This window comes from Mixophyes fleayi, chromosome 5 (genome assembly GCF_038048845.1).
Source record: "Mixophyes fleayi isolate aMixFle1 chromosome 5, aMixFle1.hap1, whole genome shotgun sequence".
NCBI lineage: Eukaryota > Metazoa > Chordata > Amphibia > Anura > Limnodynastidae > Mixophyes > Mixophyes fleayi.
The window spans coordinates 208,510,986-208,527,389 of record NC_134406.1 but is presented as its reverse complement, the minus strand read 5'-3'; the positions used below and the strand labels follow the sequence as shown (position 1 = coordinate 208,527,389).

Here is a 16,404-nt window from a genome sequence, read left to right as displayed (position 1 = left end):
TACATTGCTGGCCGTGAGTGCATACACACCTCAGAGTTTGCTCGACATCGACCCATCGTTTATAGAAATTTTTAGTCCATTTATAAAATCCAATCAAAGGATACGATGTGCTTTGGAACGATAAAACATGATTGTTGGATACTATTTACATTTTATATATGCATGTTGCCCAAGAGATATGTTCCATTTCAGTTGCTACCTCAAGTGATTTGGTGTAATGCAAGTTTAATTTAGATAAATAAACTTCAAAATGACCATTTCCCGTTGTAATAGTTTATACAGTGGAGATGCTTTAGTTTTGTTGGCGGATTAGCATTTTGGTTAAATTACCAATTTAATTTAAAAAAAACCAAAAGAAAATGGATTAATCTATTGCTTTGACGCATGGGCAGCACGGTGTTAGCACTTCTGCCTTACAGCACTGGAGTCATGAGTTCAAATCCCGACTATGGCCTATCTGTCAGGAGTTTATATATTCTCCCCGTGTTTGCGTGGGTTTCCTCTGGGTGCTCCGGTTTCCTCCCACACTCCAAACATACTGGTAGGTTAATTGGCTGCTAACAAATTGACCTTAGTCTGTTTCTCTGTCTGTGTGTGTGTGTGTGTTATGGAATTTAGATTGTAAGCCCCAATGGGGCAGGGACTGATGTGAATGAGTTCTCTGTACAGCGCTGTGGAATTAGTGGCGCTATATAAATAAATGATGATGATGTGTAACACTTTATATGGCAAAAGTTGCTCCTTGTTAACGTCTATGCAGATATTTGTACATTAAATTTCTCTTGCACAAAATGCAATCAAAACATAAGGATACAAAAGGTGTAGAAAATACTTGTATTTAATAGTTAATATGATGTATTTTATTGGGTCAAAGGCTAGTTAAAAAAAACAAAAGCTTCCCCCACCCCTAGCATGGTCCTTCATCTGTCCGAAATGTGGTCCTATTTCTGTATAGTATATATATGCAGCCTTTATTACCTCTTTCATAGAACCCATTAAGCCCATAGCTTCTGCCACATGTCTTTAATGACAACAAAATGCAGTATGCCAGTGGTCAGGCCTTGCAAATAATCTTGGTCATAAATCATCCTGTGGTTGACTTTTGTAGGTCGGCTTGCGTTTATGTGTGTTTGATAGTGACATACATATGAAAGTGTCTAAACAAAAACATTTTTAGCAAAATAAAGTTTTATTGCACATTTCAGACTTGAAAGGCACATACAATCTTCCTTGGGTCATGGAAGCTGTGCTGTAACATCGATAGCATAGCAAATAACTGGCTCTCTCTCAGCTGTGGTTCCTACTCTTACCACTGAGACCCATAAATGGGAGTGTGTTCCTGTGGAGCCTGTAGACAAAAAAAAAATGAAATGCAAAAGCAAGTCATTATTACCTCATCTGTGAGAACTGGGAGTTTACCATGCTGGAACATTTAACAAGACGTTCGAGCATGAGTCATTGATTATTCCAATGCATTCCATCTGACTGTGTCTATATACAGTATGCATTGCTTGTTCCCTTTATTCTCTTATTTTACAAATAAATGCGTTTGACCCTTAATTTAGGAGACAAATAAACAACATTAGGCATTAAAGGTTGAAGCAGAACTCTCTGGGTGATATATTATCATGATGCAAATCTGAAACAATTTGGTTAAATAGATACATTTGTTTGTAACCTGTAGCAACAAATCAGATATTTTATTTAATCAGTTTTTTGTCGGAGCCAGGGACAGAAAAGTGCCCTTACCCAAATTTTGCTATGGGTCCTAACGATGCCACTCTAGCCTCCTGGTCCCTCATCCTGCTGTCAAAAATCAGAGCAGGCCACTCTTCTGAGCTTGTGCAATTCTATCGCTAGATAGTAACAGCGGTAATGGGCATGGGGGGCATGATTCATTAAGGATCTTAACTTGAGAAACTTCTTATTTCAGTCTCCTGGAGAAAACCATGTTACAGTGCAAGGGGTGCAAATTAGTATTCTGTTTTGCACATAAGTTAAATACTGACTGTTTTTTCATGTAACACACAAATATCAACTTTAAATTTCAGTGTACAAAGAAGCTATCAAGTATTTGTGTGCTACACGAAAAAACAGTCAGTATTTAACTTGTGTGCAAAACAGAATACTAATTTGCACCCCTTGCATTGTTACATGGTTTTGTCCAGGAGACTAAAATAAGAAGTTTCTCAAGTTAAGATCCTTAATGACTCGGGCCCGGTGACACTAGAAACACTGGTTAGAAACTACAGATGCATTAAAGTCATGTAATTCATGCCAGTGGGTAGGAGGGTTATGTCAGGCCACACCCCTGATATATCCAGGCCATCCCTTTATTTGGTGTGTAACCAGGACTGTTCTGTGAAAAACAGGACTGTTGCTCATAAGTATGTAGAGTACCTCCCTATGATAGTGTGTCGGGGTTTGTTTAAAAAAAAAACAATACTTAAGAGGATTCCTTATAAATTACAAATTCTGCAATCCCAACTTTAAAGCTATGTTGTCTATTCCTTATACATTACACTTTTTTTTCTTTCATTATTTGTCATCGTTTTCCAGCTCTCAAGCACAATTTTGTTTCTATAAGTTTCCATTACACCCCACCTAAACATTTTATGCAAAAATCTTGAACTTAAGCTTTCATATCAGTAACATAAAAAGCATTCCACCCCTGACCCCCTACACTTTGTAAAATTCCTGTTGACTCCCATAATCACGTATGGATGGACCTTATAAAATAGATTTGAAAAGCATCTGCAAGCTGTTTGCAAGTTCTCTTTGAAGGCTCTGATTTTATGAATCATCATTTAAAAGCTTCCATTACAACTGTGAATGCACAAAACTATATCTTACCTGACAATAGAACTCTAAAACTAAGTCTTTCTTTGTCTTCAGGAAAAAAGGCATATTAGGGATAATCATAAAAAAAACTTAGTTGTAAAGTAAAGTTGCCTTTGCCGAAAAATTGTCACAACGATGTAATATAAATTTATTACAAACCTAGAAACAAAGAATTTCTGTTCATGTGCTTAAATTCCACCAGATGCTTCATTGTGGTTTCTATACTCCTACAAGTTTTGCAATGTGGCACTGTGGAAGCCACAAGAATCAAACGGTTGTAGAGGAGATGGCTCCTTCGGATTAACTAGGGATATGATCTGTTCCCACTTATTTTGCTTTGACTTGTGAATCTGCTGTAAGGGAGAGAAATCCTTTGCTTGTATTGCTTAATAATAATAACCTCTCAGGTGGTATGTATGCCTCTGCAAACGTTTGTTCTTAGAAATTAGAATTCATCATCATGTTTCTTTGTTCCAGGTATCTTCACGGCTCCCATTGAAGGTCGGTACATGATTACTGCAGTCCTTACTCCGGAGCAGGAAAATTACGTGGAAGCTGTCTTGTCCGTGTCCAATATCAGCGTGGCACGCTTGGATACAGCTGGATACAGTCGGGAGCTCCTGGAATACAACAAGCCAAGTTCCAGGAGGTCTTTTTGCAGCGGAGTTGGAACATTCAATCTCATTCTGCACTTGAAAGCTGGAGATGAAGTCAGCGTTGTCCTAACAGAAGGCGCACTTGCCGATTCAGATGAAATGTACTCCACATTTAGTGGCGTCCTGTTATATCCATCTTCCTCCCTTAGATAGCTGAGGGACATTCACAAACGACATTGAATGCAATTGAATTTGAAGTGCTAATATATATTTACAAATATGTACTTAATTTGTGAGTTAATGTATAATATATGCTGTACCCTCTGATATCCACACTATGTTAAACTAAATGTTCTCTTGGTGTTTGCTGACCTTTTACATCAAAATATTTCTTTATAATGCAACTTTGTGCACTGTTCAAGACTTTTTACACAAGTTTGTTATTTTTTATTATGTGAAAATGTTCCTTTGATTTTATACTGTCCTGCTGGGGTCCAGAAATGTATTATTTAAAATGTTTTGCATGTATCAATTTGTTTTTATTTAAATGTGGTACTCCTTTTTAAGAGTGTGTTTCTGCAAAAAGAGATGTTATATACATAGTTTAAAAAAATAAAATAAAAATTAAAGTGCCTTACACCACTGCAGGTCCGTCATTAGATGTTGTAGTAGCTACTAAGAGTAGGCAGTAAATTTCCTGTGCTGATTTCTCAAAACGTGCCTGGTGTTTGTTATCTTTTCTAATGGCTTCCATGATGATGATGATGTGAGGCAGCACCAGTATAATGTCTCTGTTACCATATTGTGAGGTGTTTGCAGAGCTTTCATTATTATTTTATTTTTATTGTAACTAATAGCACCCTCACAAACTATCACATACGTGTTTAATAGACATTTTTTATTGTGTAAATATGTCTTGTAATGCTCCTAATACAGGCAATTAAGCATTCTACAATCTTCTGTAGTGTTGCCATTCAGAGTATTGTTTAGCTGGCATCTATGCATGCCAAGAGTTATGCCAGGTCCCCACCATCTTGATAAAAGCAAAGCAGGGAAGATAGGTTCCTTTATGAAAATTCCTTTTTGTCAAATGTTTCACTAAAAAAAAAATTTGATAATTAGCATTCTTATATCAAGCAAATGGTCAGTGCAACTCTAACAAGTCAATTCTCATAATGATGTCAGTGGTAGAAGTTGCCCACTAAGTAGCTTATTTATGGAAGAAGAGCCCATTTTGAAAATGTAACCTTCCAGGCTAAGACTCTTACCACTGTGTTGTGTAATTAGGTTTTCCAATTTTACATTAATTAGTGGAATTGGTGACACACTTTTATTTATCGTATGTTGTCTGTATTGTTCAATTTATGTTTAAATATATTTTTTTGATTGCTTTTCCAATTCCCAAACAAGAGACCACTCTGATTATATATAACTTTATCTTTATAATTAAGCATTTACTGTATACAGATGTCAAACATTACTGTAACATGGGGAGTCATTTTATACTGTAAATTGTCTTGATATTTTCAAATGTTGACCCTTCCTATACAAGATGTTGGTAATTTGGCTTTGAAAATTAATGATGACATTTGTTTTTAAAATTGTGGATTGTTAATAAATTATGAAAATTATTTGGAAATTTTAATTTGTTGTAAAATGTTTTTTTTTGTTGTTGTTGTTGTTGTTGTTTTTGTTGTTGTTGTTGTTGTTGTGTGTTTTTTTGTTTTTTTTTGTAAGAACATGGTCTATGCCCCAAAATGTGGAAAGTCCCCAGTTAAAGAAGTGAGGTAAAAAATCTTTGTGTTTAGTAACCCATACAACCAGAGGTCTAGTGTGGATGGCGCCAATGGTGCCCAAAAACAAGAGCACGCTACTGCCCCCCCATCCCATGTGGGGGCAAGTTTAAGTGAAAAAACCCAGCATGGGCAGTGTCGGACTGCTGTATTAAGGGCCCACTGGAGGAATGCCTTTGTATGTGACAAAGATAACGTGTGTCTATGTGTGTGTATAATATGGCTTGCTGTTTGTCAACGTAACATACGGTTCTCTGGCTATTTTGGCACTAAAAGTACCAACTTACCATCTGGCAGGATATGCTGTGTTTGCAGTTCAACATCACTGAAGAGCAAGAGGCACTGATAAAAGTAGTGTCATTGACTGAAGGCTGGCCTACCTGCTTGCATTCTGGTATGTCTGCTTCACCTCTGTAGCTTCCCCGAAGCAGTGTAGGGGAGCGGAGTCTATCCATGTATGGCTATACAAAGTAAATATGCTATGTGATCACAAGTATGATATTTTAAGGTATCTTACTATACTAAAATAAACACGCCACTATATTTACAAAAAAAATAAATGGTTTGTCTAAACTAGCATTACCAAGATGGCTTTTCATCACAAACAGCCCCTTTGTGGTGATATGTAACATATATTAATTGCCACTTATCACGACGATAAAAAAAAAAACCCTTATCGCCATACTGTTTAAAAGAAATATTGGCAGCGTCACTCAGCAATACAGAGCTTCCCCACTGATACTGGCCAGAAGTGTTAAGGGTTAACTTAACTCTTTACAAGTCTATCCTTTGAGTCGGCTTACCAGATTTGGGTTTTCATTTCCACTAGAAAAAAAAAAAAGTTAGGCTTAGGTAAAATTAATTTACAAAAAAAATATATCTTTTAGAAACCTTTTATACATAAAAAAAAAGTTTTATTTAAAGAATAAAATATTTTTTACGTAATTACATTATGTGAAACAGCGGTAAACACTAGTGCAAATCAATTGGCGAAGCCTTCTCTGGTGAAACCCGATTAATCTTATCACTGCCAGGGTTATTGCCAGCAATAGTAGGGTTATAGGGAAACAAATGATTAAACTCAAAAAGATTGTGCTTACCTGTCATCCTCGGGTTTTTCCACATTGCTTCTGATCGACAGCCAGCTGGACTCTATGGACGTCAGCAGAAGAGGAGGAGGAAGGTGACGTAGAAGCTGCAGAGCTAGAGGAAAAGAGAGCTGTAAGGGCAGGAGAAAAGTGGGTGGTGGGGTCACATGGTAGAAGAAGGTGGGGATAAATATGGTAAGAGGGGTGAAAGGAGACAGACACCTACAATACACACAAATACAGGGTTAACAACAATGAGAGACTGATGGGTGCAGATACCATACTATAGGCAAATATACAATAAAGGAGGAAGAGAGGCAGAGGCACACTAAGTGGAGACAGATACACAAATGGGACAGATAGGTACTCATACAGAGGGGCAAACACAAAGGTGGAGACAGGGGTCATAGAGAGATGCACTCTGGGGGGGAAGGGGGGAGGGATGAATACATACAGCTATGTCAATGTGGCTAACAGAGATGCTCAGGAACTAGTCAGGAGCCAAGCACCCAGTAGATGAGAAGCAGAGGACAATGGGAAAACAGAGGTTGCATTTATGTTCTATTTGGCAATTATGTAATGGAGGGCGTCCCATTGGTGCCCCAAGCAAGTTTGTTATGCAGATGACACAACAGTGTCATTACTGCGCCATCCCAAAGGTCTATTAGATAGGGCTAAAAATGGTGTCGTAGTCGTCTCTGCCAGCGTCCGCCCCCTGCTGTGGGTGTCTGGAGTGTGTGGTCCTCTCACTCCACCCATGTTATGCCCCTGCATACAGCCAAAACGGCATTGTAAATGTACAGATGTGGCACTATGTCACTATGAGCAATACTATATCCCCCCATATGAGGAAGATGTATCCAATTGTATCCAACCTTGTTTACACCATTGTACTTAAGTGTGGAACACACTGTCTGATTAATTTAAATGGGTTCCATTTTTAAATGGTGCCACATCTCTGTATTTGAATTAATTAAATAAAAAAATCCTAAAACAGCTTGGAGTTTCTTCAACTTTCTTTGACTTAAACTCCAGTTGACATACTGATCAGTACAGGACAATGTAAACATGTCTCCATTCCTGCCTAGTAACACTGGCTGGCAATGGTAAGAGCAGTCTTCCCACTTCTCCTGGACAGTCTTGTTGAATCTGTGCATGTGTGACCAGGCTTGCCGGTTCAAGAAAACATAATGGAACTAGATATGGACTTTCAGTTTCACTTGTAAAAAAAAGTTGAAATTAAAAATAAAATGAAAAAAATATTTTAAAAACATTATTTTCATAGTATTCCAATTTGAAAATAAAATCTGTATTTAAATAAATAAAGGCATTTTTCAATTGAACATCTCATCTTGAGGTGTCAATACCAGAATAAGGAAAATTCTTTCTAAATAGGCTTGCATGGCAGTAGCCTTTAATATATAGGAAAAAGCCCTAACTCCAGTGAAGATGGGTGATTGCGCTTTTCTCTGCTTAATTATCAGAGCCCATCATTTGTTACTTATTACTCTCTTAGTAATTAGTCTTAAAGAATGTTTCCACTTTCAAACAGCTGTTACCATTAAATCTATTAGTCTAAAATAAAATACACATGAGCCTACTTAATGTAGCTCCTTTTCTTCCTCATTGTCATTGAGTAACTTCCCAAGCTGATTATGAAAAATATAATAAACAACAAGTGTGGAAATATTGGGACTGCCGTGGAGCTCTTCGAGGAAACAAAATTAACAGATAAACCTAATTTGTTTATTTTCTGTTTGGACTCACTGGCAAGCCTGACAAATAGGATGTACCCATGCGGTAATAATATAGGCTGGGCCAGTAATTAATGACACCATATTGAATGCACAAAATAAATTCTTTATTGATCTTGAGTCTGAAGCTGGGCATTTACTGATGCAGATGGGTCAAGAGGATGGGCCAAGGGAGGGTTTCTTGAGAATAGGGGTGATAAGAGCATGCTTGAAGGCCAATGGGAAGATACCAGTGGGGAGAGAGAGGTTAAAGAGGTGAGCAAGGTAAAAACAGGCTTTAGGCGAAAGGGAGTGGAGGAATTTGGAGGGGACAGGGTCAAGAGGACAGGTTGTAGAAGTAAAGGAGGAGACAAGAAAGAGGATCTCAGACACATATACAGGAGGGTAGGTGCCAAGGGTGGCAGAGTAAGAGGTAAAGAGGATGGGTGGGAGGAGGTGAGTCTGATGAGAGCAGATATAATTGTGGATACAGTCAATCTTGTCTGTGCAGTAGTTGGCAAAGTCAAGAGCGGATTAAAAAAAGGACACAGTAAAAAATGAATGGTAGTGAAGACACGTCGGGCTTTATTTGACAGGGAGGAGATGAGGGATGTGAAATAGGTTTGGTTAGCAACAGAGAAGGCAGAGTAGTAGGAGGAAAGAATGAATCTAAGTGGATGAAGTCAGCGATGGAGCGAGATTTCCTCCATTGGCGTTCAGAGGATAAGTCTACATTCCTTTCAGATGTTACAAATACAGCTTATTCTACAGTAATAGAGTAGTCCATTGAATAACCACTTTTCGTATACATGTAAATCAGAATATTATAATGATTGTTGGCATAGAATACATTCCCATGCATGATTTCTAAAGATGATCCCCTATAGGTGTCAGATGGTCATTACAGGATCCCAGCTATTCATGTAGATTGATCAATTATAACTAATGTAAATCTATTAAGTTATTATTACATTTATGTATTAACTGTTTGACAATGGTCTATTCTGGTCTTGTGATAAATGGTGCAATTTTCCCCCAGTTTCTTTTTGGACCATGAAATCCAGTTTATCTCCAAACAAAAAAGAACCTTCAACAGGACCCATGACCAAACTATTCTACGACTAAGGATCAGTTGCCCAATGCCATTGCCAAAGCGCTGTTCTAGCTGTCACTGTTGAAGCTATAGTTCTTGCTGACAACAAAACCATGTCTATGGAAGGCTTACAGAGGAAATTGATACCCTTCTTCATAGTTCCCAAACTTTTTAATAAAAACTCTCTATTAATCTTGTCTTGGGTGTCTTTATACAAAGCTTTGATCCAAATTCTAAGAAACAGAGGCTGCTACTATACCAATCTTGAATGCTATTCCTGCTGGAATATGCAATCTCTTAAAAAACTATTCCATCTTTCTATCCATGGCATCTTTTAAGGAACCCGCCATCCTCCAATGACATTGTAAAAGATTATCTCTGGAATGGCAAGAGATGATCTAAGGGGGGAAGTGGTTCCCAGGAGTTGATTTACATGGTTTGGTGGCAATACCAGCAGAAGGAGGCGGTGTGACACAAATGATTCCCAGCATCCCTAACTGTGAGAAGAAAGAGAATGACATCAGAGCCCACCAAAATTTGGGACTTGGCACCAGAATTACAGGAAAATAAGGAGGGAGGTGCACCATTGGGTCAAGAGGCAGACTGTTAGGAGCCGTTCCCACACTCCTCCTAGGGTGACTGTCGTCTGCCTTGTGCCGCTCTCCATGTCCCGTTGCCTAGCAATGGGACACGCTGCAGGCCCAATACTCTGGCACCATTAGGGTGCCAGAGTATTGGTTCACACCAGCTCCAACACTTCCTGTTTACTCCTGTCCCCTGTGTATGCTGACTTCTGGCTTGTTCCTTGGCTCATTCTCCTGGATTCCGATTTGGTTCTGCACAGCTTGTTTGGTATTGATCTTCTGCTTGTGCCGGACTCCTCCTCTTATTATCCCTGTGTACTGCACTATTGTTTGGCATGACTCGGCACATTCGAGCATTCCTGTCCTACTCCCAACTGCACTGGTGACTAACTTGGAGAACCGCAAACTGCGCATCCCAAGCAGCGAAGTCCATACCTCCTCACGGGGGTCCCTGGTAGAGACTGTGGGTGCGCTAGACTCCGTGCCTCCCTGTTTAGTTGCGAAAATACCAGCCAGTGGCTCCTACGGTATTATTAACCATGACACAAACCTAGAGGAGCCATCTGCAACCAGAAACCATTGAATGCCTGTCTGCTATGCCTGTACAAGGGAGAGAAACATGTAACAAGAGATCCTGCTGCATATTTAATATTCTTTGAGTTGGTCAGTGGACCAGAGAGCCTCCTCAGCACTTTGGTGACTGGAGCCGCTGGGGATCACAGAGAGCACAGACTGTGTGAGCACTGTGAATATGAGAGTCTTTTCCACGCACAGAGCTAGAGAGATGAGAAGGGCATAATTTCCTATAGACATAATCACCTGTCTCGCAGAGTAATCTGCCAGATAAGACCACCAGTTTGGTGAAGAAGGCTGCCATTCTGTCAGGCAAGCCTGCAAGTCTATTAGAGCTAGCTGCAAGACAATTAGAGGGGAATAACAATCCAATAGAAGAGTCTGTCATAGACATAAATTAGCCTGCCAGAGAAGTAGGAGTAATCCAGACCCTGTTCAGTAAGAAAGATTGATTGAGGGAGAATCCAGGGCTGTTCCAGTTGTTTCCTGTTCATGCAGTGTCTTTGCTATTGTATCTTCATGTTGCCATATGGTTAGGAGAGTCACTGTAGGACATACCAAATATTCGAATCAAGTTCAGATAGTCTTTCAACTTTTCAGAATTGGTCAGAGTCCGCTGCATGTGTGAGCACCATGCCTAACACTGCACTGCACCACACTCTATTTGCCTGTGGCACTGTCTTTTTGAGACACAGGTACTGCCTTGCATTGCCAGACACTGCTGGCACCACTCCACCATCAACTTACCCTGCTATACACTTAGTTATGAATGCGGTTTAAGAGACACTTTTTCACTGCTGTTCACTACACCAATCTCTCCATTTGAAGAATAGCACCTAATTGCTTGTGTGTTGAAACTCTCACTGAGCATACAACATACTCACATAGCCCTTTCCTCACACTGACTCAAAACAAGGACTTTAACCCTTATTCATTATTTTCCTCATCTTGCAATGTATCCACCTGTGCAGAGACATTCTGAGAGACTATGCAGTTTATTATAACCTGAAACCAGTATGACATTCCTAAAACCGTGTTGCATTCTTCAACAGTGGATATCACTATTTACATAATTTAAACTTGTTCTGTTATAGCTACCACACACCAATGTCACCTGTGCTATAGTCCAGCTTCAAGTGTCTGCTTTTGTCACACTTAACCTTTAAAACGTCTTTGTTATACCACTCTACACCCTTTCCACTACTTTATGAGAACCATTTATCCACACAAACTACTTTTTGCCAGGTGTCCAGGGATTGCTTACCAGGACTTTATACCAATAAATGCTCCAAGTGGCTTATCCGCTACCACTGCGAGTTCCTGCATGTGTTTTGTGTGGAGTCTGGTAGGGGTTTCCCAAGTCAACCCCTGGTGAATCTTGCAAGGACCCACAACCTGAAGAGAGAAATTGACTCGGATGGAGGCACTCAGTTGAGAATAAAACACGGAAAAGGTGTCTAACTGTGAGGTTCACCAACTGTCTACCCTCTACGTGCAGGGTGGTGCACTGGGCTACATTAAAATTTGACCGTGAGGCTGGTGATTTGATATTCACCCTGTATGCTAGAGCCAGGGAGGTCTATATTTCAATTTGGATGGAGGATACATCGCCTGCTAATTAAATGGCAAAGTCCTCATACCCTTCCTGAAAGAAGCTTAGAGCAGAATTCAGATATGTTTGCAGAGTTTTTCCACAGTGTGAAAGTGCTGATCAAGTCTTTTATTACCAGATTTAATCTCACATTATAGGTATTTATTTAGTTTTATTTTTTTGGTGTTATTTTGGCCTCGTATTCATTAAAATGCTCAGATAGTGACTCTTTTTTTCTCCATTGTCTGGAAAAAAGGGGTCTTTTAAGGTTCTGTGTTGGTGTGAATGCTTTCTCTGTATCTGATTTCTAAATAAACATGACTCTGATCATTCTCATTAAGCCTCTGGATCTTGATTTCTTCCACACCTCCTTTGGCAGAAATCAGAGCTTCCAAACATTTATTGCAAACAGCTGAGATTATTTATATTCTTGTTTTACAGATTTCTTCTTGCAGGAGTCTTCTAGCTCAGAAATATGGCTAGGTCTTCTAACATGTACTAGATCATTTGAAATCTCGCCAAACATTATTGGTAATAATCAAGTCTGAGGACTGTGAAAGTCTTTCTTTCCTGAAAGTGCTTCATGGTTGATTTAGAGTAATGTTTGGAATCATTGTCTTGCTAATATATCCAACATCTTTTCAAGATTCAATTCGGTCTTATGCCCATTGCACAATATTTCCTGTACCACTGGTTGCCACACAACCCCAAAGTATCACAGATATACCCCAATGCTTAACATTCGGCAAAGTGTTCTTTTCCTCAACTGTTTTGTCTGTTTTTATAATGAATATTTTGTGATTGTAGCCAAAAACATTATGCAGAACATTTGTTTTATGTACTTCATACATTGACCTATGTGGTGAGATCATAGGAAAGGTTTCCTTCTGACAACACAATGCAGATCATTTTTTGTAAGCATCACTATGTTGTGGACCAATATTCTGGTGTCAGATAAACCATACTGCTGATCCTTTGCCATGATATGTGGGTCCTGCTTTTCATATATTACTTGTTCTATCGGAGATTTTTGGGGCCTTCCAAATCTGGTCTTGAACGTTAACACTTAACTTTCTAAATAATGTTTCTGACAGTTCAAATTCGAAGCTGGAAGTGTTTAGATATCTTTTTTGCATAACTGTTCCCTGCTTTGAAACAGTCAATTATCTTTTATTATTTATTTTTTACTTTTTTTATATACATATATTGACAAAAGTATTTGGATACTTGACCATTACACCAACAGGGACTGTAATGACATTGTATTGAAATACATATACTTTAATATGGAGTTGGTCCCCCTTTTGCAGCGATAACAGCTTCCACTCTTCTTGGAAGGCTTTCTACAAGATGTTGGATTGTTTCTGTGGGAATTTGTGCCCATTCATTCTTTCTACAGAGCATTTATGAGGTCAGGCACTGGTTTTGTACTAGAACGCCTGGCTCACAATCTCCATTCCAGTTCATCCCAAATGTGTTTGATGGAATTAAGGTCAGGGCTCTGTGTGGGCCAGTCAAGTTCTTCCACACCAAACTCATCAAACCATGTCTTTGTAGTACTTGCTTTGTGCACTGGGGCAATGTCATGTTGGAATAGATAAGGGCCTTCCCCAAACTGTTGCCGCAAAGTTGGAAGCATAGCATTGTCCAAAATGACTTGGTATGCTGAAGCATTAAGATTGCCTTTCACTGGAAATAAGGGGCCTAGCCCAAACCCTGAAAAACAGCCACATACCATTATCCCTCCTCCACCAAACTTTACAGATGGCATAATGTAGTCAGATAGGTAACGTTCTCCCGGCATCCACCAAACCCAGATTCACCCATCTGACTGCCAAACAGAGAGGTGTGATTTGTCACTCCACAGAACGTTTCCACTGCTCCACAGTCCAGTGCTGGAGTGCTTTACACCACTCCATCTGACGCTTGCCATTGATCATGATGATGTGAGGCTTGCATGCAGCTGCTTGGCCATGGAAACCCATTCGATTAAGCTCCCGCCGCACAGTTTTTGTGCTTACATTAATGCCAGTGGAAGTTCGGAACTCTTCAGCTATGGAATCAGCAGAGCGTTGGCGACTTTTACGCACCATGCACTTTAGGAGTCATTGATCCCGTTCTGTGATTTTACGTGGTCTTCTGCTTCATGGCTGACTTGCTGTTGTTCCTAAACACTTCCACTTTCTAATAATATCACTTGCAGTTGATCGTGTATTATCCAGCAGGGATGAAACTTCACGAACCGTCTTATTGCAAAGTTGACATCCTATCACAGTACTATTCTAGAAGTCACTGAGCTCTTCAGAACGACCCATTTTTTTTATCACAAAAGTTTGCAAATGGAGACTGCATGGCTAGGTTCTTTATTTTCTACACCTCTGGCAATGAGTCTGATTAAAACACCTCAACTCAATAATTTACAGGTGTGGCCAAATACTCAAATACTTTTGTCCAATATATATATATATATATATATATATATATATATATATATATATATACAAGTTAACCTGTGCATGATACTCATGCATTCTGGTCAAATCAAGCTACTTAAGGTGTTAAAAAGGTTCTTGTCATGCATTTGGGCCATAGCCCAGGCCTCCTCAGGGGAAGAGCATTACTTCCCGACGTAAGCGCCCTTTTTTAACGTGGTTTTGTCCACATGTCACCACCTCATCATTCTTCTCCATCACCTCATCCTTCATTTTCATCGCCACATCTATCCAGATGTCTATCCAGACACAGGGATCTCTCTCAGCGGTCCTGAGTATCACACTCCTCTCACTCTGTCACCCCCGGCAACCACCAACCACTCCCCACTGTCACCCCCGGCAACCACCAACCACTCCCAACTGTCACTTCTCCTTCAAGAAATATATATATTTTTTTTAAATCTTTATAAACACTTTTAACAATTAACAAATTAAATTAACAAATTAAAAACATCTTAGTATACCAAATTTCAGCCCTTTCTGAATTTTTTTTTCCACACACACTAAGAATCTAGTAGGTCAGTGTATAACTCCGCCCAGCAGGTGGCGCTGCAGCTTGGTTTTATTTTTTACACACACACACACACAGACAGACAGACTAACACACGCCACTAAGCATTTATATTATAGATATATAGATATATATATATATATATATATATATAGATAGATAGATAGATAGATAGATAGATATAGATAATTTCTTAATGGAGCCCATTGCTGCTGACAGTAAGCACATCGTGAGAGGTTACATGGATCAGTAAATTTATTCAACTTTGGCATTTTCCTCACCTGGCCACGTTTTGAGGCGTTAAGAGAGGCATTAATTAATCAAATGCAAGTGTGCCCAAGGTCTTCCAAAACCCAAATTCACTGTTATATATTTTTTTTGTCTGTTAAATTCAGCAAATAGTAATTGTACAACTAAGTGTACAATATTTGTTTATAATAATATCATTTACATTTCTCTTTTATTCCATTCTCAGATAAAATAAAAAGTTGAAATATAAACCCATCAAAATAAAATAATAATGGGCTAAAATGTATAAGAGAAAAGGTCATTGTGATCAGGTTGCCATTTGTTTAAGTATCTTGAGAATGCCTTGTATGTTGAATGATATCAATGAGTTTGTCACATGCTTTCAATTAGCAATTGGAAACAATTACAGATGATCCCAATTCCAAAAATATTTAAAACACATTGTTATTATGTTTACTCCTTAAACCAAAAATAATATTGGCAGACTCTACATACTTCATTATCATTAACAGAAATGCCTGTAATACACAAAGCATCACTGATGGTTTTAATCTCTGTACAATGTTCATTTAACATCATGTAAGGATTCTTGGTTGCTTCCAAAAACATGAAACATTTATAATGACACTTCATTTGTTAGGCAAAACACAGTACATATGTTCTTATTAAGATTTTAGAATTAAAGGTGCAATGCCATTCAGAGTTTTTATTATTATTCTAGATAGCAAGTTTGTAGCTTTTCAACACAAAGCTAAAGTCAATTTTCTAGGAGGTATTGATATACTGGCTGGCCCACATTTAGCCCCGCCCCCCGCTCTCGCTTAGCCCCGCCCCTCCCATTTTAATCGGCGGCTAGGACCTAGCTTTTTGCTGCTAGGGGGGGCGAATGCCCCGATCGCCCCCCCCTGAATCCGCCACTGAATCAATGTATATTGGAGCTATGGCTGCGACTACAAAAAAACCCATTTCCTGCTTGGTCTCAGGAGAGTGCATATCTTAGTGTAAGCCAGTCAGTCATCAAGCTACTCAGTGGTCAAGTGAGGGGAAAAGGAAAGGAAGGAGAACATGGTAAGCGCATGACACTTAGCAATCTGTAAATCAACTCAATATGTCTTTTCACTGGTAACTAGAACCATTTCTGTTAAAGAAGCACACCTTGGGTCTGATTCATTAAGGATCTTAACTTAAGAAACTTCTTATTTCAGTCTCCTGGACAAAACCATGTTACAATGCAAGGGGTGCAAATTAGTATTCTGTTTT

General features: G+C 39.0%; 1 protein-coding gene and 1 long non-coding RNA gene across 2 annotated transcripts in view; one reads left to right on the top strand and one right to left on the bottom strand.

The window, feature by feature from the left end:
- EMILIN2 (elastin microfibril interfacer 2) overlaps positions 1-5,082 on the top strand; it is a 47,752-nt gene extending 42,670 nt beyond the window's left edge. The window contains exon 9 of the mRNA XM_075213371.1: positions 3,319-5,082. Within this exon, the coding sequence (XP_075069472.1) occupies positions 3,319-3,650 (332 nt within the window). The 3' untranslated portion in view covers positions 3,651-5,082. The remainder of the gene's footprint in view (positions 1-3,318) is intronic.
- A 78-nt stretch (positions 5,083-5,160) lies between these two features.
- LOC142157817 (uncharacterized) overlaps positions 5,161-16,404 on the bottom strand; it is a 33,116-nt gene continuing 21,872 nt past the window's right edge. Inside the window, exons 2-3 of the long non-coding RNA XR_012692649.1 lie at positions 6,331-6,425; positions 5,161-5,691 (exon numbers count right to left, since the gene is read on the bottom strand). This is a non-coding gene — a long non-coding RNA (uncharacterized LOC142157817). The remainder of the gene's footprint in view (positions 5,692-6,330; positions 6,426-16,404) is intronic.